Source organism: Pelodiscus sinensis, chromosome 8 (assembly GCF_049634645.1).
Source record: "Pelodiscus sinensis isolate JC-2024 chromosome 8, ASM4963464v1, whole genome shotgun sequence".
Taxonomy (NCBI): Eukaryota; Metazoa; Chordata; order Testudines; family Trionychidae; genus Pelodiscus; species Pelodiscus sinensis.
This window is the reverse complement of record NC_134718.1, coordinates 61,198,177-61,221,558: the sequence shown is the minus strand read 5'-3', so window position 1 is coordinate 61,221,558 and position 23,382 is coordinate 61,198,177. Positions and strand designations below refer to the sequence as shown.

Below are 23,382 nucleotides of genomic sequence, written 5' to 3'. Positions count from 1 at the left end.
ACGTTCCCCCTGTCGACATCAAAGCCCTTTGTCGGCAGCCCCGGTAAACCTCATTCCATGAGGAATAACGGGGCTGCCGACAAAGGGCTTTGATGTCAACAGGGGGAACATCCAGACTAGCGGCGAGCCGACAAACAGATGATCAGCTGTTTGTTGGCTCAGCATGGCAGCCATGTAAATGTAAATGAAGCCGCGATCATTTAAATCGTGGCTTCATTTACTTTTGCCTACAACCCTAATCTACATGCCTCTGCCGACAGAGGCATGTAGTGTAGACACAGCCTGAGAGGCGAGTTATGCATGTCAGTTTTTGGAGTAACTGCATCTGTATTCTTCCTCTATGGTCTGCTTTAGAAATTCCCAGTCTTGTAGCCATCACCTGTCGTTAGGTAGGGACCAATTTTCCACTCCTTTCTGATCCACGGCCAATGGGAGTCACAGTCACCCGTACCTGTGGAAGTGCAAGTAAATACAGTATAGCATCTGCATCCTACCTGGAGCTAACCCTGGTAAACTGCCGCCATTTTATTGCCCACCTCTGCTCTAAGCAATGTGCTTGGGTGATCACCCAGGAGAGATTCATAGACTCATAGAAAACTAAAACTAGAAGGGACCTCGAGAAGTCATCGAGTCCAGTCCCTTGTCCTCATGGCAGGACCCAGTACTATCTAGACCAGGCATGTTAAACTCGAAGCCTACTGAGGGCCGCACAAACAAAAACTGATAGCTTTCAGGCCACCAAAGAAAATGTACTTTATCAGAAAGTCGTAATTATTTATTGTTATAGATTATGTTTTAGGTATAGTTTATAATATTTTTTCATGTCTTGTTTTAATATACTACAATAATTTGATTTGTGAAATTATTTGCTCAGATAAAATAATTTTTAATTTACATATACATTTAAGGTACTTTTTAATTTTTATATGATACATAACTTGTTTTGTTGAAATAAAAACAGGTATAAACTTCTCTCCCTCACAGCCAGGCCCCCCAAACCTAATGCCGCCTCTCTCCCCCACATCCAGGTCCCCCTATCTAATATCTGGGTTCCGGAGTCGCTATTGCTGCCGCCACACATTTCTTCCTCAGATGCGCTGGGGCGGCATGAGCACAGTGGCCAGCTGTGAGAGCGTGCTGGGAGCCATGGGCAGAGTGGCTCAGCTGGCTGTGAGCACGTGTGCAGAGCACCCAGCACAGAGCAGCCCGGCCGGCCGCGAGCCTGTGCTGGGTTCTGTGCACAGAGCGGCCTCGTGAGCAGTCACTGCAGCGCAGAGCAGCCCGGCTGGCTGTGATCTGCACTCAGCCATGTGAATGCCAAGCGGGCTGCACTTTATTCCTTTATAAAAATGTACTGATGGGCTGGAAAAAATTTTGATCAGGCTGCATGCGCCCCGACAATCACCAGTTTGACATGCCTGGTCTATACCATCCCTGATAGATGTCTGTCTAACCTGCTCTTAAATATTTCCACTAATGGAGATTCCGCAACCTCCCTAGGCAACTTATTCCAGTGTTTAACCATCCTGACAGGAAGTTTTTCCTAATGTCCAACCTAAACCTCCTTTGCTGCAGTTTAGGCACATTGCTTCTTGTCCTATCCTCAGAGGCCAAGGAGAACAATTTTTCTCCCGCATCGTGACACCTTTTTAGATACCCGAAAACCGCTATCATGTCCCCTCTCAGTCTTCTCCTTTCCAAACTAAACAAGACCAATTCTTTCAGTCTTCCTTCACAGGATGGTTCTCTGGGCCTTTAATCATTCTTGTTGCTCTTCTTTGGACTTTCTCCAATTTCTCCATATCTGTCTTGAAATGCGGTGCCAAGAACTGGACACAATACTCAAATTGAGACCTAATCAGTGCAGAGTAGAGCAGAAGAATGACTTCTCATATCTTGCTCACAACATTCCTGTTAATGCATCCCAGAATCATGTTGCTTGTTTTGCAACAGCATCACACTGTTGACACATATTTAGCTTGTGGTCCAGTATGACCCTTAGATCCCTTTCTGCAGTACTCCTTCCTAGACAGTCACTTCCCTTTCTTTATGTGTGAAACTGATTATTCCTTCCTAAGTAGAGTACTTTGCATTCTCCTTTCAAGATGCTGCCCAGCTGATTAGTAGATTGCCTCCAGCCAGCAACATGTATTTCTACCAGTGGTGCACATTAGTCATACCTTTGTGCACATAATTAAATGTATTCTGCATATGGGTGGAAAAAATTAGAGTATCATTGGTGTCTCCTCCCCTTGGTGGGACCTCTGTGACTTGTGTCTGCAGGAATTGGATGTCGCTAGACTCATTCACTCACCAGCCAGAAGTGTGGGAGCTGTTCCTACAAGGACCTTCCTCATAGCTGGGGGTTCTTGCTGGTGGTCTCTGATTTTCTAGATCACAGTAATCACAGCCTCCTCACATATTGCACGTGTGGAGATTGGTTCAGTCATGCAGCCAGGCAAGAAGCCCTCTGCAGCTCTGGTGTCATGGCCCTGTTTCCTCACTATGGTGATAACAGAGCTGCAGGGCTGGTGACACCCCGTAAGATGTGAGGAAGACTGTGTTCCTGGCAGAGTACAGCAGAGTCCCTTGGCACTCCCGAGCCAGGAGAGCTATTATGGGGTTCCTGTACTGCCACAAGAGTCATTCAGGGAGCCCTCTGCATCTTCACTGCTGAACACCAGCTCATTCAGTCCCATGACAGCATGGTTGCAGAGGGTTCCTTGCTCTTTTGCAGGGCCAGTGACATTCAGTCTTGTACCAATTAATATTTTTTCAGTCATTTGCAGCGTGTCAGTTGAAATTGATATTTACTGATTAAAACTGAATCCTACCAAGCCTATTTACAAGTTACCATCACTGTTCCTTGTAAGCTATTGCTTGTGCTGCCCCTCAGGAGGCATTCAAATGCTACTGTCGGGATGTAGATATTCCTTTAAAATGTTAACTGATTAAATGATATAATTTTAACTGGTTAACTGGGGCCTGGATAGCCTGCAGTCAGTGGGGGCTCCTCCAGCTTGGCCCTTAGCTGGCTAGACAAGCTCTGGTGCCTGCAGGGATCCCACCGCACCACAAGCTAGAGGCCGCTGTGGCCTGCCTGGGTCTTCTGTGTCATGGTTCGGTGAAGCCAGCTGGTCTGGAGCACCTATGGCACATTGCAGTTGGCCCAGCCAGGCTGGAGCAGCTCCCGTCTCTCCACCCCCCAACCTGTGTTGGGAGGCTTCAGCCTGGGCATCCCTATCGCCCAGATGATTAACAGAGTATCCACAGCTAGATTTTGTGTTTTCTATTGTGGGTGCGCATTCACACATGCTTCAGCGTACGTTAAAATGCTATTCTGCACATGGATGGAAAAAATCCACACATGGATGGAAAAGATTAGAGGGAACATTGTTTACCATGTTGCTTTTTCTGAGCTGTGCACATTTATTCTTAGTATAAAAGCATCACAGAACCCCCCCCCCCCCCCCCAAAAAAAAAACAATGGAAGGTCTAACATGCTTATTAAACATGCCAGAAATCACTCATCAGTCTTAGGGGGCCTTGATAGATCAACACTCTTCCATCCCCTCCCTCCAGAGTTGGTTTCTCCCTAGGAGCAATGGTCCAGTCCATTTGCTGAATCAAAAGGAAGGTCACAAATGAATTAAAACCAATTATTTTATACCAAAAGCCCTTTCTTTTTTTCCTAGTCTCTGGAAAACTAGCCTAAAGCAGTATATTCAAACTACTCCAGAGAGTTGTATGTTTAAACTACTGGTGGAGTTGTGGTAACCTTCCCTCATGTAGAAGGACACAATAATACATAAACCATTCATAAATTTAATATAAGAGTATCCAATTAAACACTATGGGGCTGTAATATCTGTCACAATATGAACATTAATAGAAATTAATATTATATAGATTGTCAACAGTCGTGTAAGCCCAGGTTTTAGAATGATTCTTAAGCACACAACACAGGAATAAGAATGCTATTACCTGAAGTACCCTGATGACTATCAAGGCACAAAAATAGATTTACCCAGTGATTGATTTAATGCTAAAATAAAATGAAAGGCTAATTTACACAGAAAATTGATTTTTTTTTAATCAAACTTTTTCTCTTCTTCAAGGCTAACTACTTCTCTAAATTTTCAAAACCTCCAGTGATATGCAAATTAATTGGAAGAAAAGTCTTTGATGGAGCTGGTCGACCAACATTAGAAGTGGAAATATTTTGCACGGTTAAAAACCATGAGAAGGTATGAGCTGCATCTTATTTTGTTATATATCCAAACAGGACATTATTACAGAGAGATGCTCATCTTCACCATTGTTAGTGATGGGTCATTTTAGTTATTGAGACAAGATGGAGGAGATAAGTGTAGATCAAGTTCCTGAAATAATTACTTTTGTAAGTCAGAAGTAGCAAAACTCAAATGAAAATTGACTAATTTGCACTACCCCCAAATATTATACAGAATTCACTGTTTTGGGAATAATAATGATTGTATTTCAATTTGTGACCCACATGTGAAATTACATTTATATATGTTGTTGTTTGTCATATAATTGTACCCTCTTGCTTATCTCACAAAAAATATCCTGTTATGCAGCCAAAGCAACCACATGAAAAACTCTTGATTCCATTGGTGGCAGAATATAGCTTTTAGCACTTCTTAGACTTGGACCCTAATTTAACTCCTCCTCCCTACATAACACGAGTTTTGGAGTTTTGTGTCTTGCTTTTCTTTTTTAAAAAATGTTTCAGTGGCACCTTTCTGAGTCTTCTTTCACTGGTAATGTGCTAAGTGAGGCATCAATCCTATAAACACACACACATGTGCTCAATAATCCCACTGAAGTCAACAGAACTACACATTAGGGATGTAAAATCCCATTTAATTAATTAAATGGTTAAACATATTGTTTAACTGTTTAACCAATTAAAGGGGAAAGGTGAATGGAGGGGCTCCTCCAGCCCAGTGGCGTGTTCCCCCTGCCTGCTGCAGGCCCCCCCTCCCTGCACCAGCCAAACTAGAGCGGTCCCTGTCCGTGGAGGGTCCTCCATGGAGCTGGATCACCCTCCTGCCTGTGTCAGGTGAGAAGCTATTCCAGTCCCCACTAGTTAACCTTAACCATTAAGGGTGAGACTTACCAGTTAAACATTCACAGCCTTACTACACATGTGCTTAAACTTACATATATATGTATTTGCAGGATCAGGGCATTAGAACTGTTCCTGGTCTTGGAGGCAATTCTGCTTGTATAAACATTTTTACTCTACATTTATTTTCTCTCATTTTTTTTTAGTTACATATCTTTTTATTCCTATTACACTATTGTATTTCAGGGAAAAAAAGCACACTGTCTAATATTAACACAGTTCATGTGAAAGAACAGGTTTTCACCCTGAGAGTTTAGTGCAATGTGTGTTTCACTCTATTCAAAAATATTATTGTGTGTTCCAGAAGTTCAAGACTAGTGCTGTATTCCTCTCACATTAGCATTATTCTGTATTAGCATCCAAGGTGTTCCATAGATGACTGAATAGAAACACTGGGTTTATGACTCAGTCCAACAATCTGTAACCCATTAACAACCCCCTCCCATCCAAGCTACTTTCCCTCCCCCCCCAACTGGAATGATGTTAACAGACCCTTCAACTTGAATGGTCCACTGAAACACATGTTAACTGCTTATGCTAAACAATCTGTTCTATCTTATATTTAGCTGTGACACGCCTAGAACTGAAGAAGAGCTCTGTATAAGCTTAAAAGCTTCTCTCTCTCACCAAGAGAAGTTAGTCCAATAAAAGATATTACCTCATCCACTTTGTCTCTCAATTGCACTATAGATGGTAGCTGTTTACACCCTCCTAGTAATATAACTATAATTAACTTAATTGAAGATGCTCAGAAAAGGAGATGGTGTTTATATATAAATAAAAAATCCAGATTGGAAAGTGTTTTAGGTTCATTTTGTTTAACTTCCTTAAGGCAGTCATTCCCTTAGGAAATCTGTAAAGGATGCACAGTAATTAGTGACTAGTCAAAATGGAGTTCATTTTAAAATTCACATTTCCATTATATGACTTTTTTTTTTTTACTGCAACAGTTGACAATTCCTGTACATGGTTAAGATTCTGTTATGGGCATTTTTAATAAGAAGTCAGATAGTGATTGCAGAAGTAAACAAATTCACAGAAGCCCATGACCTGTCTCCAACTTTTACTAAAAGCGGCTGGGGTGGATAGAGGGGGACAAATAGAGTGCTGCTGGGGCTTTCAGCTGCTCCAGTCCAGCTACTGCTCCTGTGACAGGTGCTGGCTACTGCTGCTCCAGCCCCACAGGAACTGACCCAACCTCAGCTGCTGCTCCAGCGGGCCGGGAGCCGCTGCTCCAGCGGGTTCTCCAGCTAGTCTGAGAGATACTGTGCTAGGGCTGACTGCCAGTCAGCTATGCTTGCAGTCATAAGGCTGACAGCTGTCCCAGAAGTCGTCACAGAGGTCCAGGAAAAATCACAGAATTGATGACCACTGTGAATTGTATCCTTAATTGTGGTTCACCAGCATTTATACATATTTGATACTGTCATTAACCCTTTTTGTGTCTGATTTGTTAATGCAATTTATAAACATATTACCAGGCGAATAGCACTTATGAAACTTACTTGTGCAGATGCTTATTTCATAAGAGGAAATAGATGCAATGTTTTGATTTTTTCCTAAATAAAGTTACCTCTAGTCATCTTTTTAAAACATTTATTTTGTATATTTTTCAGTCTATTTTCACTAATATTTGTAAAGAATTTCCATTGCTGAAAGATCTGAAAAAGCAATAACTTACGCAAAGAAGTTCACACTTCAGACCTGCCAAAGACTTATGAGAAAGCTTGAAAGCTTGTCTCGTTTACTAAGAGAAGTTTGTCCAGTAAAAGATACTACCTCCCCCACCTTGTCTAGCAGAGTTTTAACAATATTCTAGTGGCTAAAACACAAACTAGGAGTATTGGGTTCTGTTCCCAGTGCTGTCAATGTCATAGGTGCAGTCTGATCCCTGTTTTCATGCAGAGCCCCACTGAATTGGATTGGAGACGCCACATAGGTTTAAGGGTCTGTTGGCATGGATCAGATATGCAGGCTCAGGGCCTTATTTTGGGCCAGTTGCTAAATCACACTAAATCTTACCTTACTGTTCTATAAAATGAATATAAAAAATGTGTGACAGGAAAATTAACACATAAGTAATACTCATTAATAGTTTGAAAATCTTAGATGAAAAGCCATAATTGCAGGAGCACAAGAAACCAAGAAAAAGCCTATTGGATCAATTAAGTTGCAGGCAAGGGGATATGTTTAAGGCCGTATCTTTGAAATCTTTTAAAGTGACATTTCAAATTTAGAACTGGAATAGTTTGTAAGCTTTTCACAATCATTTTGCAGAGCATTTGTTCTATCATGGTCTCTTCTCACTCTGAAATCCTTGAAAATGCTTCCCCTGAAGCAATTGATGCTGATGAGAAAGAAATAAATGATTCTATTAATAGAGCCCTAGAATGGGTAAATGGATCACTGAACGAAATGCTCAGAGACTTGAAACCTACTGACCAGTGTAAAGTTGATGAGCTACTTGGGTAGGTCCTGCATATTTATTTAATTGATTTTTACAGTAGTAAAACAAATTCTTGCACTTGACATGCAAATAACTGTGTTGTAAATAAAATAATATATTTAAAATCTCAGTATTTTTTTCTAATGTTATTCCTGATTCTTTCTACACAATATTTCTAGGATATTACTGCCACGTGAAGCTGTACACTATATTATTTCCCACTGCTGTATTTATATAATGTGAAATTCATCCTAGCTAGGGTTACGAGGTGTCCAGTTTTCTGGTTGAAAAGGGACCCTGGCATCTCCAGTCGACAGCGCAGTGGGTATCCAGGGCTAAGGCAGGATCCCTATCTGCCCTGTCTCTGCGCTATTCCTAGAAGTGGCTGCCAGATCTCTGCAACCCCAAAGTGTAGGGGTTGCCATGAACTGAGAGGCTCTCAGAGCTGGTCCTACCCCGAGTGAGGGCTCTGTAGCTCCCATTGGCCAGGAACTGTGACCAACAGGAGCTGTATGGGGCAATGCCTGTGAGTGTAAAGTGCAGCACAAAGAGCTTCTCTGGCTGACCATGTGCCTAGGGGTGCCATTCCCTGGCAAGCATCACCGGGACCTGCACCCCAAACTTCCTCCACACCTCAATCCCCTGCCTAACCTAGAGTCCCCTTTTGCACTTCAAACCTTCATCCCTAGCCCCATCCCAGAGCTTGCACCCCCAGCTGGAGCTTCCCCATGCCGTATTCCCTGCCCAACTGGAGCCCTCTCACACTCTGAATCTCTAATTTCTGGGCCCTCTCAGAGCCTGCACCTCCAGCCCACAGCCTATACCCCATCGCTGTCCAGCCTAATGAAAGCGAGTGAGGGAGAGGAAGAGCAAGTGACAGACAGGCAATGGAGTGAGCAGTGGGTGAAGCTTGGACAGGGCCTACGGGAAGGGTCGAGGCAGGAGGTTTGGTTTTATGTGATTAGAAAGTTAGCAACCCTAATTCCAGCAAGTACAAAATCCAAATAAACCAACATTGTGCAGAATACAAAGATGAGATTTAGAATATACTGCCAACATATGTACCTCCCCCATTTTTGGTCATGATCTGGAAAATTAGCCACAGTCCTCACACACTGGATCTATGTATGGAATTGATCTAGTGCCCAGTGAAGTCAATGGGAGTCTTTCCATTGATTTCAATACATGGGTCTTTCCTTCAGCAGCTCATGGAGCTTAGGTTGGAATCTTTCTCAGCCAGAAGCTCTGCTACTTCTTCAAGTGACCTTTAGGACATAAGTAGCATTAAAGTTCTTCCATGGACCCTCAGGGTATGTCTACACTACCACCCTAGTTTGAACTAGGGTGGTTAATGTAGGCAACCGAAGTTGCAAATGAAGCCCGGGATTTGAATTTCCCGGGCTTCATTTGCATCTTGCCGGGCGCCGCCATTTTTAAATGTCTGCTAGTTCGGACTCTATGCCCGCAGCTACACACGGCACGGACTAGGTAGTTCGGATTAGGCTTCCTATTTGAAATAGCTTAAAATGGAGTGTAATTACTAACCAGCACTGGCACTCTCATTTGGATAGGTATACTTTCCCCTTCTGTTACTTCTTTTGTCCAAAGTTTTCAAAGTACATATCTACTTAGCTTTATAACATCCCTTTGTGTTGTGCATTATTAAACCTATTTTAGAGTTGGCTAGACTAAGGCAGAAAAGTGTACATGTATTGACTTTCCCAGGTTTACATGAGAACTCAGAAGCAGACTCATGAATAGATCTTACTTCATCTCCTAAGATGCATTTTTCTCAGTAGCCCATGCTTGCTCCTCTTTTACCTAATAATATTCTTAAGCAACCCATCATTGTGCCTTTTCTTTTCCTCTTAGAGAATACTTTGCAAAGAAGGTAGAAGAAGAAAAAGAAAGAATGGAAATTGAAAGGGAAGAACAAAAAGAAGCAATTTCTGCACTTCCATGTGTTCCCGCTGTTTCAACTGTAACACCGACTGGCAAAAAAAAGGGACCCAAATTAGGTTTTAATTTATTTTCTTCTAATATTTCCTGAAAAAGATAGTCAACAAAGATGGTAGCGTGCATTCTGTAGCTCCCAATGGGCATTGAAGGTAGCTGTGCTTCTCTACAGTGCTTTTGTAACTATATTCCACTACCTGTAGCTGCAGTTCCTCACTACAGGCATGTCTACACTAGGAAATTATTTCAAAATAATTTATTTAGAAATATTAACTCTGGAAATAACTATTTTGAAATAGCATGTCCACACCACAGGGAAGTCTCAAAATTAGTCTGAGGCAGGCTCTCTTAATGTAGACACACTACCTTGACTTAGAGCCCCAGGAAATACTGGGAAGTAATTACAGTAAAACTCCATTGGTCCGGCATCTGATGGTCTGACATTCCTGATGGTCCGGCACCATCAGGAACCTGGAAGTGCTCCGCAGCCGGACCATTGGAGCTGCTCTGCCCCCAGCTTCCTCTATTCAGCCGCTGCTAAAACTGACCAGCGGCTGAATAGAGGAAGCCGGAGGCAGAGCAGCTGGGCGCTGCTGGGTAGGTCCCCTAGCGCTGCCCCTGGGGGCTTCGGGACCAACCCGGCAGCACCCCAGGCGTCTTGATTCAGCCGCTGCTGAAATTGACCAGCGGCTGATTCCAGGAAGCCCGAGGCAGAGCTGCTCTGCCTCAGGCTTGCTGGAGTCAGCTCTTGGTCAATTTCAGCAGCTGCTGACTTGGAGACACCTGGGGCAGAGCAGCTGGGGTGCTGCTGGGTTGGTCCCGCACCACCGCTCCTCGGTGCTACTAGATCAACCCGGCAGCACCCCAGCTGCTCTGCCCCAGGCATCCCCAAGTCAGCCACTGCTGAAATTGACCAGCGGCTGACTCAGGGAAGCCCCGGGGCAGAGCAGCTCTGCCTCAGGCTTCCCGGAGTCAGCTCTTGGTCAATTTCAGCAGCGGCTGACTTGGGGACGCCTGGGGCAGAGCAGCTGGGGTACTGCCGGGTTGATCTAGTAGCGCCAAGGAGCGGCGCTGCGGGACCAACCCAGCAGCACCCCAGCTGCTCTGCCCCAGGCGTCCCCAAGAGCAGCTGGGGTGCTGCCTGGTTGGTCTTGCTGTGCCGAGGGTCGGCGTTACCCCGACCAACCCGGCAGCAGTCCAGCCCCAGGCGTCTCCAATTCAGAGACGCTGGTCAGTTTCAGCAGCAGCTGAATCAGGGATGCCTGGGGCAGAGCCGGACTATTGGAAGGGGGGGGCTATGAGAGGTCTGGGGTGGCACCCCCCCCACGCCAGACCCCTCATAGCCCCCCCTTCCGATAGTCCGACATATCTGATAATCCGGCACCCCCTGGGTCCCAAAGGTGCCGGATTATCGGAAGTTTACTGTACTTTGAATGACTCTGGGGAGTAGTTATTTCAAAATAGTAGTACTGGAACATCCACACTACCCCTGTTGTGAATAAGAGTCATTTTATGTGGGAAGCGGAGTTAGTATTTCAAAATAACCATCCCCTTATTTCAAAATAACGGGAGTTATAGACCAAGGCTATTAGAGCACCAGTCTGCAGTGAGAATAAGTAATCTCCACTGCAGAACTTGGGGTAGGAAAAGGAGAGAACAAAGCATGCTCAGTCAGCCACATGGGATAGTGTAACAGAGCCTCTTTCCAAGTTGTGATTGGCCTAGCCAGGGGGGTCCATTCTTCATTTTGAGGAATGAGATTAAGGAGGATCTGAATGGATTATAGAAAAGAAAATGATGGAGGAAGTGGGAGCCATAGGTATAAACAGGAAAATGTGAGTGGAATGAAGATGGGGAGAACAACCAATGGGGAAAAGAGAAGAGAAATTGGGAAACACAAAAAGAATGCTGAACGCAAAAGCAAATGGGTGGTAGAAACCAATGATTATAAACATATGGACAAAAGGCAGTACATGTTGCCATCCTCCCTTGCTCAAAGAAATGGCCTCCTTTCTATTATCTTCTTTCTGTGGAATTGGAGAGTGACCCAACACCTTTGATACCCCCATCATATTTATCTTGTTCTTTCTCAAGTAGTGTCCCTGTGGGTGTTCCACTTGAGGTGCTGGGCTTGTCCCGGCTCAGCAAACCGGAGGATTTTTGGTAGTAGTAGCCCTATCGGACCGCGCATGCACGACTGCTGCCTTGCGCCGCTCAGCTGAGTGCGGTCCGGTCTTGTCAGTTTCCCTTCAACTGTCCGCAGCCACAGATGGAGTTAGGACATGCTCCCCCTCCTGTCTGAGAAGAACGGGAGATGAGTTTTAGAAATAGAGTTTTTCCTCAGTTTACTGTTTATTAGAGTTAGCTTCGTTGTTTTCTTGGTAGTTACAGTTCTATTAAAAAAGAAAAGAATTTTTCTTGTCATAGTTCAAGTTTTAAGTTTCAGTCAATAGATAAAGACTATGCCAGGATCACCTGGCTTTAAGAAATGCACCCAGTGCCAGGATGCCATGGACGGGCACTCGTGGTGTATAAAATGCCTTGGAGAGGGTCTAATTAACCGCCCGTGCCAGGCATGACCGGGAGCTGAGGCTGAGGATGCTTTTATTTAACAAAGCCCTTCAGACCTCTGAAAGGACTGAGCTGTCTTCCACTGCCTCAGGGACGCATGAAGCTCGTGCACCGGCTCAAGGGTCTCCTCACAGGACCTCTAACCCCTCTGAGAGGGTGAGTGTCGGAGATACATCGGGCACCTCTCACGTTTTGTCAAGGCGTCCCATTGACAGGGCTGCGAGCTGACTCGGCACCGGCAACAGCTACAATGGCCAGTTTGAAGCCAACAATGGCTGCCCTGGCACCGGCTTATCCAGCGCATGTGCAGATGAGTGCAATTGTGCCAGCATCCACATCAGCGGTGCCGGCAACTGCACCTCCGCTTTCCTCGGTGCCAGAGGCATCGGCATCAGTGCCACAGGCAGGCACTGTTACTCCACAGCCCTTGGCACCGACACTGCATCCTCCAGTCCCGCAACTAACTAGTTGTCAGCCGATGGTCAGGGCAGTGTGTGTGTGTATGTTTCCGAGAAAAGGTTTAACGTCCGTGTCTTTACTGCTAGGACCGGGGTCCCGTCGCAGAGGGTGGCCAGTAGGCCAACAGACGCCCCGTTATATAGGAAGAGCTTATTACAACTTAGATTTTAGCTGCTAGAACACAGGGGTTCCTTCGCAGCGGGCAGCCTAGGAAAGGCTGAAAAGGTGCCCCAACGAATCTTGTCACCTGGGAGTGACACAGATCCAAACGCCCAAGCTTTCCCTATGTCTGTCCCTTTATGACCGGCTGAAGTTCTTTTAAATTGTGCTTGGTTCTGTTACAGCAACTGGAGGAGTCAGGTTAAAGTTTAAACAGTTACAGGTTTATTAAAAGACTTATAAAAGCATATGGTTACAATGGCTATTGCTCTATTTCTTAAATGCTAGCAAATATATATATATCTATATATCTATAGATATATATAGGTCTTAAAAATGATCACAGGAAAAAAATGATCACAGGAAAAAGGTAAAGATAGAAAATAGAAATAATGGTACCAAGTGACAGCTTAATCTTTAAAGAGCTCTAACACTATGTATATAAATACTTAAGCAAAGGACCACAACCAGGTACAATTTTTACCCCTTTCCGTGCCTCTCGACTCCAGCGTGTCAGGCCAGGGCCAGTCTCTCAATTCCTAGGAAAGACGAATACGAGGTGGGCGTCCCCTCTGGAACTTCGGGAGATCAAACACCTAACCCGACCAGCAGATAGATGGTAGATTGACACTCAGAGAAAATGTGCTGCTGGACCCATCTATATGCCCCTGGGGGCCCGTATCCTCTTTCTTATCTAAGATGCCGAATTGTACTGGTCCGTTTTGTGGCGCCAGTTCTTACAAGCAAGTTTCAAGTTAATTTACACTTGCAAGAGAGAGATAACTAAATTGTGAATACTAGACATTTTTTTACTGGGCGAGAGATTCCTTCCCCCGCGGACGGATGTGTGTTCGTATCAATATGGGTTTGAGTCAAGGGCACTCCTTGGCAGCCTCTTGGTCAGCAATTGGCGTATCTCTGTTTACAGCCATTCACAGTCACACAGCCTGGGCCTTCTGCTCTGTGTGCCCTGGATGCTCCAGGCAAGCAAAAATGGATGTTACAAGGGGGGGTTCCTGTCTGGCTACACTAGTCTAGCGGCACCTACTCCAGTGGCACCGGTGCTTCAGCTGAGCTACAACCAGTCTATGGAGACTGTTTCTTTACCACCCACCTCATTGCAGGTGGCACCCTCTTCCCCTCTCAACTGCTCCATGCAGACTGAGGCATAGCGCAAGTCAAGACGAGTCTGAACACCATAGCTCACACCAAACCGTTCTGTTTCTTCTCCTGGACCTTTGTCACCAACCTCATCATACACTGGCAGCCATCACCGTGCTCCTCGTTATAGATCAACCAGGGACCATTACTACAGGTCACCTTATCACTCACTGCCATGAAAATATTAACAAGCGCATTACTCTCAATCTCCCTCCCGCTACTCCATTAGATCTATTTCACCGGGGTCTTCAAGACCCTCAAGATATTTGCGTTGGTATGTAACACTACTAGGATATTCTCCGAGATGCTCACCGGGCTCATATAATCACAGATGGTATTACGACTGTTACTACCATAAACATCATTACTCACTTGGCAGGAAGTACCTGTGTTTGTGATCCCCGTGCTCCAGTAGACCGGTGTCTCTATGTCTTGCACCCTCTGACAGTTCTACCAACTCCTGAGGAGGACATTGCCTCGATCCAAACTCATGAGGAACAGCAAGACAACCACATTCCAAGCCGGGAACCTCAGAGCCCGGATTCCCCTGCCGACCACTCATCTTTGTCGCCAGACGACGCAGTTTCCCCGGAGATTTATCTCCAACTGAAGACCATAAGCAATTTCAAGAACTTTTTAAGAGGGTTGCTCAATCTCAGAACACTCAAACTACGGATGTTCAACTAAAACAGCATCCTTTACTTAAGAACTTGCAACCTTCCAAGAAATTGAAGTTTTATGACGCCATTTTGGAAATTGCCAACAACATCTAGCAGACTCCAGCTATGTCCTTGCCAACCAACAAACAATCGGATAAGAAGTATTTCATAAACCAGAAGGGTATGGAGTTCTTGTTTATTCACCCCCAGCCCAATTCCCTTGTCATGGACACCTCACAACAAAGGTCCAAGACAGCACAGGCTAAAAATACTGTAAATGACAAAGAGGCCAAACACCTAGACCTCTTGGGCAGGAAAGTGTACTCTTCCACCACTTCAGCACTGATAATGTGTAATTATGCGGCTCCCCTCGCAAATCATGATTTTGACAATTATTCAAAATTAGTTCCCCTTTTAGAACATTTACCAGACTCAAAGCGTCAAATTCTAAAGGCGGTAATACAGGAGGGCTACACAACGGCCTGAACAGGATTGCAGATCACTCTTGACACTGCTGATGCAGCGACTCATGCCACAGCTACTTCTGTAGTCATGCGTTGTGCTTCCTGGTTACATCAAGCTGCTTCCCCGAAAGATCTACTAAACAAGGTAGAAGACTTACCCTTTGATCACAAGTCATTCTTCGCTCAGTCAACTGATCAGGTATTCCAGTCGGGCAAGGCTTCCCACATTACTTTGCGAACGCTGGGGATGTACACACCTCCCTATATACGCAAGAGATACCTGCCATATAACAAACAGAGGCCCTTCTCTTATGCGACACCTCGAGCCAGACCATATGAACAACAGAGGCTGAGACAACGTCCGCAAAAGCGACAACAACAACCTAACAAAGCACCCGTTCACCAGCAAGGTCGGCAGCAGGTTTGATGTGCTAATCAAGGGACTGTGTATCACCCCTTTGACGGAGACTCCAGACAACGTGCAAGGCTTGTTCCATCATCGGCTGAGACCTTATCAACAACGTTGGTCTCATAACAACCAATCATTTGGTCTATGACATAGTTGCTTCAGGATACGTCATCCCTTTCAGTTCCATCCCTTCTCCCTCCCCCCTTCCCCGTCCCTTTTCAGGGACCCCTCTCACGAGATACTTCTACAACAAGAGGTCTCTCATTTGCTTACTACAGGAACAGTGGAGAGGGTGCCAACTCAATTTTGTGGGAGAGGTTTTTACTCTTGTTACTTCCTCACCCAGAAGAAATGGGGGGGAGGAAGGAGGCTATCCTGGACCTACGTTGGCTCAACCGCCACCTGCGGAAACAAAAGTTCAAGATGGTCACGTTAGCATCTATCATCCCAGCTTTCGACAAAGGGGATTGGTTCGCATCCCTCGATCTACAGGACACCTATTTTCATATAACAATACATCCTGCCCACAAGCGGTTCCCTCGTTTCATAGTAGGAGCTGACCATTACCAATACCAAATGTTACCTTTCGGACTTTCAGCAGCGCCACGAGTGTTTTCCAAGACCCAGGCGGTGGAAGCGGCTTACCTTCGTCGCCGCGACATCATGATCTTTCCGTATTTGGACAATTGCCTAATAAAGGCCCCCATGCTCAATGAAGCCACATGGGCAGTTACCACTACCATGACAATGTTTGAGACTCTTAGGCTCATAATCAATTTTGAGAAGTCCTCCTTGACACCGAGTTATGAGTTAGAGTTCATCGGTGCAAGACTCGATTCTCTGACCACAAGAGCCTACTCACCCATGAAGAGGTTCCAACTAATCCGGGATTTGGTACAGACTGTTTCAATTTCTCCCAGATCCCGCATACTTACTTGACTGCAACTGCTTGGCCATATGGCAGCCACCACATATGTGGTACTGTACGCGAGACTCCACCTGCGCAGCCTTCAGCATTGGCTGTTCATTGTTTACAAGCCCAGTACACATGGCACAAACAGGACAGTTTTCTATTCCCAAACAGGACAGGACCTCGCTGGCATGGTGGAACAACCCCAGAAATATGTTAACGGGGTCCCCTTTCACAGCCAGAGGCCTTCCCTGCAGATCACAATGGATGCTTCCCTACTTGGCTGGGGAGCCCATTTGCAGGAACATCGAGCTCAGGGTCTCTGGACGCCCCAAGAATCCTTGCACATAAATTTCCTTGAGATACGAGCAGTATTTAATGCTTGCAAACACTTTCTCCACATCATTCGAGGCCTTACGATCCAGATTCTCACCGACAACATATGCACGGTGTATTATATCATTCGGCAAGGAGGCGCACATTCATGCCCCCTCTGTGCAGAAGTGGTACGTTTATGGAACTGGGTGAATTGGCAGGGTATTACCCTGATCACATCTTACCTTCCCAGCAAGGACAATGTTATCGCCGATACCCTCAGCAGGCACTTCCTTCCTCAACACGAATGGGAGTTGCACAACACAGTCATTCGCAACCTGTTCCATCTCTGGGGCTTTCCTGATATAGACCTCTTCACCACCCGTCACAACAGGAAGTGCCATCAGTATTGCTCACAGACGGGCATCAGCACAGATTCCTTGGGGGTTGCCTTCCTCCTTGACTGGAGTCATCACCAACTGCTTTATGCCTTTCTTCCTCTCCCTCTCATTCCAAAGGTTCTGGATAAAATAACATTAGAAGGGGCAACAGTAATTTTGATAATGCCCTTTTGGCTCCAACAAACGTGGCTAACACAATTGTCGAGAATGTCGGTGGCCCAGCCACAATGACTACCGAGGCTGTTCAGTTTACTGTCTCAACAACATGGTACAATGATCCATCCGCACATCAAGCGCATGCACATGACGGCGTGGCTCCTAGCTGGCTCCAAGAGCATGAGTTAATCTGTTCTCAGGAGGTGAGGCATGTGTTGATTAACAGCAGGCAACACACTACTCGCAAGACTTACCTTCAGAAATGGTATCGGTTCCAGTCCTGGTGTTCAGCAAGAGATTTCGACCCTCTCTTCTTACCTGTCCAACAGGTGCTAGATTATATTCTGCACCTAAAAGTTGGTGGGGTTGGCGATTCCTTCCCTCAGAGTGCTTTTGGCGGCAATTTCGTCCTTCCATCTCTCTAGCGACAGTTATTCGGTATTTGCACATCCTCTCACCAAATGGTTTTTAAAGGGGCTAAACAACCTATATCCACCTCACAGGACCCCACCGGAACAGTGGGACTTGCCTTTAGTCTTGGACACTCTGACTCACCTCCCCTTTGAACCACATGCGACATGTGACTTATGAATGCTCACAATGAAAGTAGTGTTCCTACTTGCCATGATGTCAGCTTGCCGAGTGAGTGAATTAGTGGCTCTCTCTGCTGATCTGCCGTACACAATATTTTATGACCATGGTTGTGGTTCTTCGCATACACCCCACCTTTTTACCGAAGGTGAATTCTGCCTTCCATATAAACAAACTCATAAGTCTACCGACATTCTACGCCAAACTTCACTCCTCCCAGGAAGAGTCACGACTGCACATGCTAGATGTCAGATAAGAGTTGGCTTTTTACCTCGACAGGACATGTGCCTTTAGGAAGTCTCAGTGCTTGTTCTTGTCTACAGCCAAGCGTTCCAAAGGCAAACAACTTTCCACACAACACATCTCCAGCTTGACTGTCACATGCGTCACACGATGTTATGCTCTGCATAACAAATCGCTTCCAACGTGACCTCATGCCCATTCTACCAGAGGCATGGCCGCATCCACTGCCTATCTTAAGGGTGTGCCATTGTGAGATATATGCCGTGCAGCAACCTGGTCGTCTGCTCTTACCTTCGCTAAACACTATGCCCTGGCGAACATACTGAAGACCGATTCAGCAGTGGCCCAAGCTGTCCTGTCCACAGTGCAGAGGCAGTAAGTCTGAAGCACGCGTGTAGCATTGGACCATGGCTGTGTACTCACCTCAAGTGGAGCACCCTCGGGGACGCTACTCAACGAAGAAGAGAGAGTTACTCACCTTGTGCAGTAACGTCTGTTCTTCGAGATGTGTGTCCCTGTGGGTGCTCCATGTCCCTCCCTCCTCCTTGCTTCGGAGCTTCTGTTTTTCTCTTTTTCAGATGCTTCCGGTTGAGAGGGAAACTGATAAGACCAGATTGCTCTCAGCTGAGCGGCGCAAGGCAGCAGTCGCGCATGTGCAGTCCAGTAGGGCTACTGCTACCAAAAATCCTCTGGTTTCCAGCACCAGGACGAGCCCAGCACCTTGAGTGGAGCAGCCAGGGGGACACACATCTCAAAGAATAGACGTTACTGCACAAGGTGAGTAACTCTCTCTTCTTGTCTTTCTGCTTATTTTGTAATATCTGTGTAATGTCTTGAGATTGTGTTATAAACGTGTACATTAATGCAAATATACATATACTTTCCAACTTAGATTATTAGATATGTTTATTCCCAGTTACATCCATCATCAGATGTGATCTTTTGTGTCACACAGTAGTTTTAGTTAGGGAGTTTTGATACCCAGCTGTCATTGACTATGTAGTTAGTCATTATTGATTTCTTGCTGAATGTAAAAATAGACAAATTCACACTTATTTAAGACAGTTTTGGCTATAGAAGTCAATAGCTACCACTTGTGACTCACAGTGAAGCCGTGGCAGATACTCAATTTCCAGTAGTGAGTTTTAAAATGTACTCTGGTTGCAGAACAAAATAACTGTTTGCTTTAGCTTTTGATCATTCACTTACTCCATCCTATTTGTGAGACTCTTCACTCTGTGGGTGTAAGTGGCGTTATCTATCATATGCTGTAAATGTAGTCAAGGTCCTATTTGGTTGAATCTTCAGTTACAGTATTATAAATGTACTCTGTTGTATTTTTCTTTTGTTATTGAACATTACTCTGGGATGCTTGTATGTAGGGTCAGATTGTCAAAAGAGCATGTATTTAGAAACCAAAATAATGATAGGATTTTCAAAGGAGGTATATTGCAAGCTGAGGACTTTTGAAAAATCTAGCCCAAATTGTGGGTGTTGAACACTTGAAAATCAGGTCCCCTGAGCTCATAACTAAAGGGTGCTATATTATTCTTCATAATGTGCATGTTGCTTTGCAGAAAACAAAAGGTGCACTTTGTCTCAATCAGCTTATAATGTAAACTAGATAAATGTAGAAAATGATGAGAACAAAAAAGAAAGGGAGGGATGAGGTTTACAACAACGTGCAAAGAATACTTTGGCTACGTCTACACTGACCCCTTTTCCGAAAGGGGCATGCTAATTTCACAGGTCGTAATAGGGAAATCTGCGGGGGATTTAAATATCCCCCGCGGCATTTAAATAAAAATGTCCGCCGCTTTTTTCCGGCTTTTAGAAAAGCCGGAAAAGAGTATCTACACTGGCCCCGATCCTCCGGAAAAGGGCTTTTTTCCGGAGGATCGGGGCCAGTGTAGACGCTCTTTTCTGGCTTTTCTAAAAGCCGGAAAAAAGCGGCGGACATTTTTATTTAAATGCCATGGGGGATATTTAAATCCCCCGCGGATTTCCCTATTACGACCTGTGAAATTAGCATGCCCCTTTCGGAAAAGGGGCCAGTGTAGACGAGCCCTTTGTGTATGGAGCTTGAGAGATTAGATTATTACATCTAAATACAGAGAAGGGCAAAAGATAACATAGAGATTGGTGGGTAAAAGCTGAAGGAAGTGAATTTTGAGGAGGGATTTAAAATCGGAAAGGAGTTGGAATGGATAGCGGTAAGGACTGCAAGATACATGAAAAAGATTCATTAATTGAAATAAAGATCAAATTAATAGTTAAGATAGTATTAGTGCATCATATAATATGCATGATGCTTAAATGGAAATATTTTACTTTTTTTTAGAATTCTGATTGTAGGTATATAACTGAATTTTAAACCAAGAAAACATTTAGTCAATATTCTTAATCACCTTAGGGAAGAAGACTTCTGTTGCAGAGAAACCAATTCCACCTGCGGAACCCATTGAACCTGTGCTCTGTGGTAGCATAGCCATTGGGGGATTATCACTTGCTGTTGCTAAAACTGGTGCCAGCATTAACAAAACACCTTTGTACTTACATCTTGCATTGATGAAACACCAGGTACTTGTCTATATTTTCTTTTCATTTTTCCTCAGCTGTAGTCATTGTTCCAAAGTTGTGTACTTCAGGAATGTTCAATGTTCCGGAAAGCTGTATAGTTTGATATCCATAGACAGATGACTCCTTATGTTACATAATCCAAAATTCATTGAGGTGAATGGAGGGAATCTTTACACTCACTTGAATGGGCTTTGGATCAGTCTGTAATGAAAATAAAGAAAACACTGGGTTAAACAATAAGAGTTAAAGAGTTTATTTTCACAAGGTTCTCTCAATTTCAGGATTTGCCTAAGAAATTTATTGTGCCACTGCCAATGGTCACTCTGTTGAGCTGTGGAAAATCATCATCTGGAAAACTGAACTTAATGAAAGAAGTGATGCTCATCCCACCCACAGAGTTAACAGTTAAACAAGTACTGTATGCTACTATTTTCACTTTAATTGATATCATAATTTTGACCACATATCTTTTAGATACAGTTCCAAAAAAGTGATTTTTTAAATTTCTATTTGCAGGAGAGACAAAATTTTCTTTAACAAAATATTATTGCAGAACTGAATGGTTAGAATATGGAATGTTTTATATTGCAGCTCTCCAAATGTAAAGTATGAGTGTCTAGTGGATCACAGGAATCAATTTAATTAAAAGCAGCAGCAGAGTTCTGAAATACAATGGAAGCATATAAAATGGCTTATATAAAATGCAACTTGCCATTCATAGGTAATACATCATAATATCATTCAGTGCATAGCACACAGTAAAAGAATGACCCTAAAAAAAGTACACAATAAGATACAAAATCTTTGGGAACAAATTGTTTTTAAAATGAAACAGTGTAGAAGGGAAAGCAAAGAAGAACAGAAACCCATTAAAGGGGCAGAAAGGGTAGATAAGAGCAGGCTGGGTCAACACCTTATTTGCTTAACTATATGTGGCATTACAGAATATATCTTCATACAATGCCTGCCTCATATGCATGTAGCTTCTGTTTTGTATGCCAGTGACCTGAACAAAGTAGTTGATCTTAACTCTTGTTGTTTATAATTGCCACCATAACCTATTGATGGAGTTTCAGACATTGTGCCTTTCAAAGGCATAATACCTCCTGGGTGCTGGAGTGGGGGAGTGAAGATTCTTTGCTACAAGTACATCATGCCCCCTGTGTAGTTATGTTATCGACAGTGACCTCTGCTTCCACTAGTGCACCTGTGTAGGCATGATTAACATACTATGAAGGCATATGATTTAGGAAGGGACAGTTAATCTTTTCCTTATTCAGTTGAAGATGAAGAGGTCTTGTGGTTAAGCAGTAGATTATGACTCGATATTGGAGTTCAGTTTCTGATTGCCACCTTTCTGTGTTACCTTAACTTCTCTGTTCCTCTGTTCCTTGCTTATAAAATTGAGATCACAATACTTTCCTTCTTCACAGAGTTGTGGGAGATAAACATAAGTGCTTGTGAGGTGTTCAGATGCCAATTTCTTAGAGCTTGTCTGCACAAAGACACTCAGAAAAATTAATCCAGATTAACTAAATGTGTGAATTTAATGTTGGTTAGTTAAACTGCATTAAAATCCTGGGTGGACGCTTTGATTCAGAAAGAACGTGCCCTTAATTCACTTTAGCACAATTCACTTTGGGAGTGAATTACTCTAAATCATATTCTGGATTCTGAATAAGAGAATCCACTCAGACATTTAATACAGTTTAACTAACCTCCTTTAAAAGTTAATTCAGATTAATTTATCAGAGTATCCTTGTATAGACAAGCCCTTACTTAGATAGAGCTAGGAAAGTGCTAATTAGTAGACATGGTCTGATATACAGATAATATTTGACCCCTAAATATCATCTCCTCAATCCATTGGGGACTTCTCCCACAACATCCCTTAGCTGAAATTACATGTCATGGGGTGGCGCATAGATAGGTGGCTTTCTTTCCTGGTGCCTGCATCACTTTTTGAGATGGGCAGTATTCTAGCTTTCCTCCTCTTCTTAGATCTTAAGGGGATAGACCAATCAGTCTGCTCGTTGTTAATTGAAGTAGGGTTCTTCTTGGGGTTGAACAGGATATCTTTCTTCATACTCACATTCACCACGACAAGGAATCATTGGTGCTAGCTCCACTGCTCCTGGTTCTCTAACATTGGACAGATTTACCCAATCAGAAGGCTGTGGATAGCATGTGATTTTTTTTTCCTTTCTGCTAATCAGACCTACCAAATAAAAAACTGCATTGGAATGTGTGCGTTAGGACACCTTTTTTAAAATAAAAGTAAATTTCCCCGTGTTTTTATTTACATTCTTAATACAAAATAATCTGGTTTGGTTGACTATTATTATTTAATTTAAAGGGCATTGAAAGGCTTCTGGATATTCAGAAACAAATGGTGAGGTTGCTGGATCCTGTAGGTAAAGGGGTAAGAAAAACTAATCCTAATTTAACAATTTGTTGAGCTAATACTGCTGATATATTTAACATGGCCTTTCTAATACAGGAAAAAAGATGTATTGACATTCATATCTGTTGCCTGTGTATATTGAAAAAATTGGGCCATGTGTTACATTTCTATGGCATTAGGGTGACCAGATGTCTGGATATTATCAGGACCATCCTAATATTAGTGGCTTTGTCTTATATATGCAACTGTCTCCCCCGCTCAAGAAGTGTCCTTGATTTTTCACACTTACTGTCTGATCACTCTAGGTCCAATATAGCCAATGCATTTATTTCACATGCTCACATAT

At 43.9% G+C, this 23,382-nt stretch overlaps 1 protein-coding gene across 5 annotated transcripts in view; it reads left to right on the top strand.

The window, feature by feature from the left end:
- ENO4 (enolase 4) overlaps positions 1-23,382 on the top strand; it is a 66,308-nt gene that overhangs the window by 5,300 nt on the left and 37,626 nt on the right. For all 5 annotated transcript variants that reach the window (XM_075935396.1, XM_075935394.1, XM_075935395.1 and 2 more), the window contains exons 2-7: positions 4,119-4,247; positions 7,430-7,620; positions 9,471-9,616; positions 20,466-20,632; positions 20,914-21,045; positions 22,989-23,054. In XM_075935396.1, coding sequence (XP_075791511.1) covers positions 4,119-4,247; positions 7,430-7,620; positions 9,471-9,616; positions 20,466-20,632; positions 20,914-21,045; positions 22,989-23,054 — 831 coding nt within the window. The remainder of the gene's footprint in view (positions 1-4,118; positions 4,248-7,429; positions 7,621-9,470; positions 9,617-20,465; positions 20,633-20,913; positions 21,046-22,988; positions 23,055-23,382) is intronic.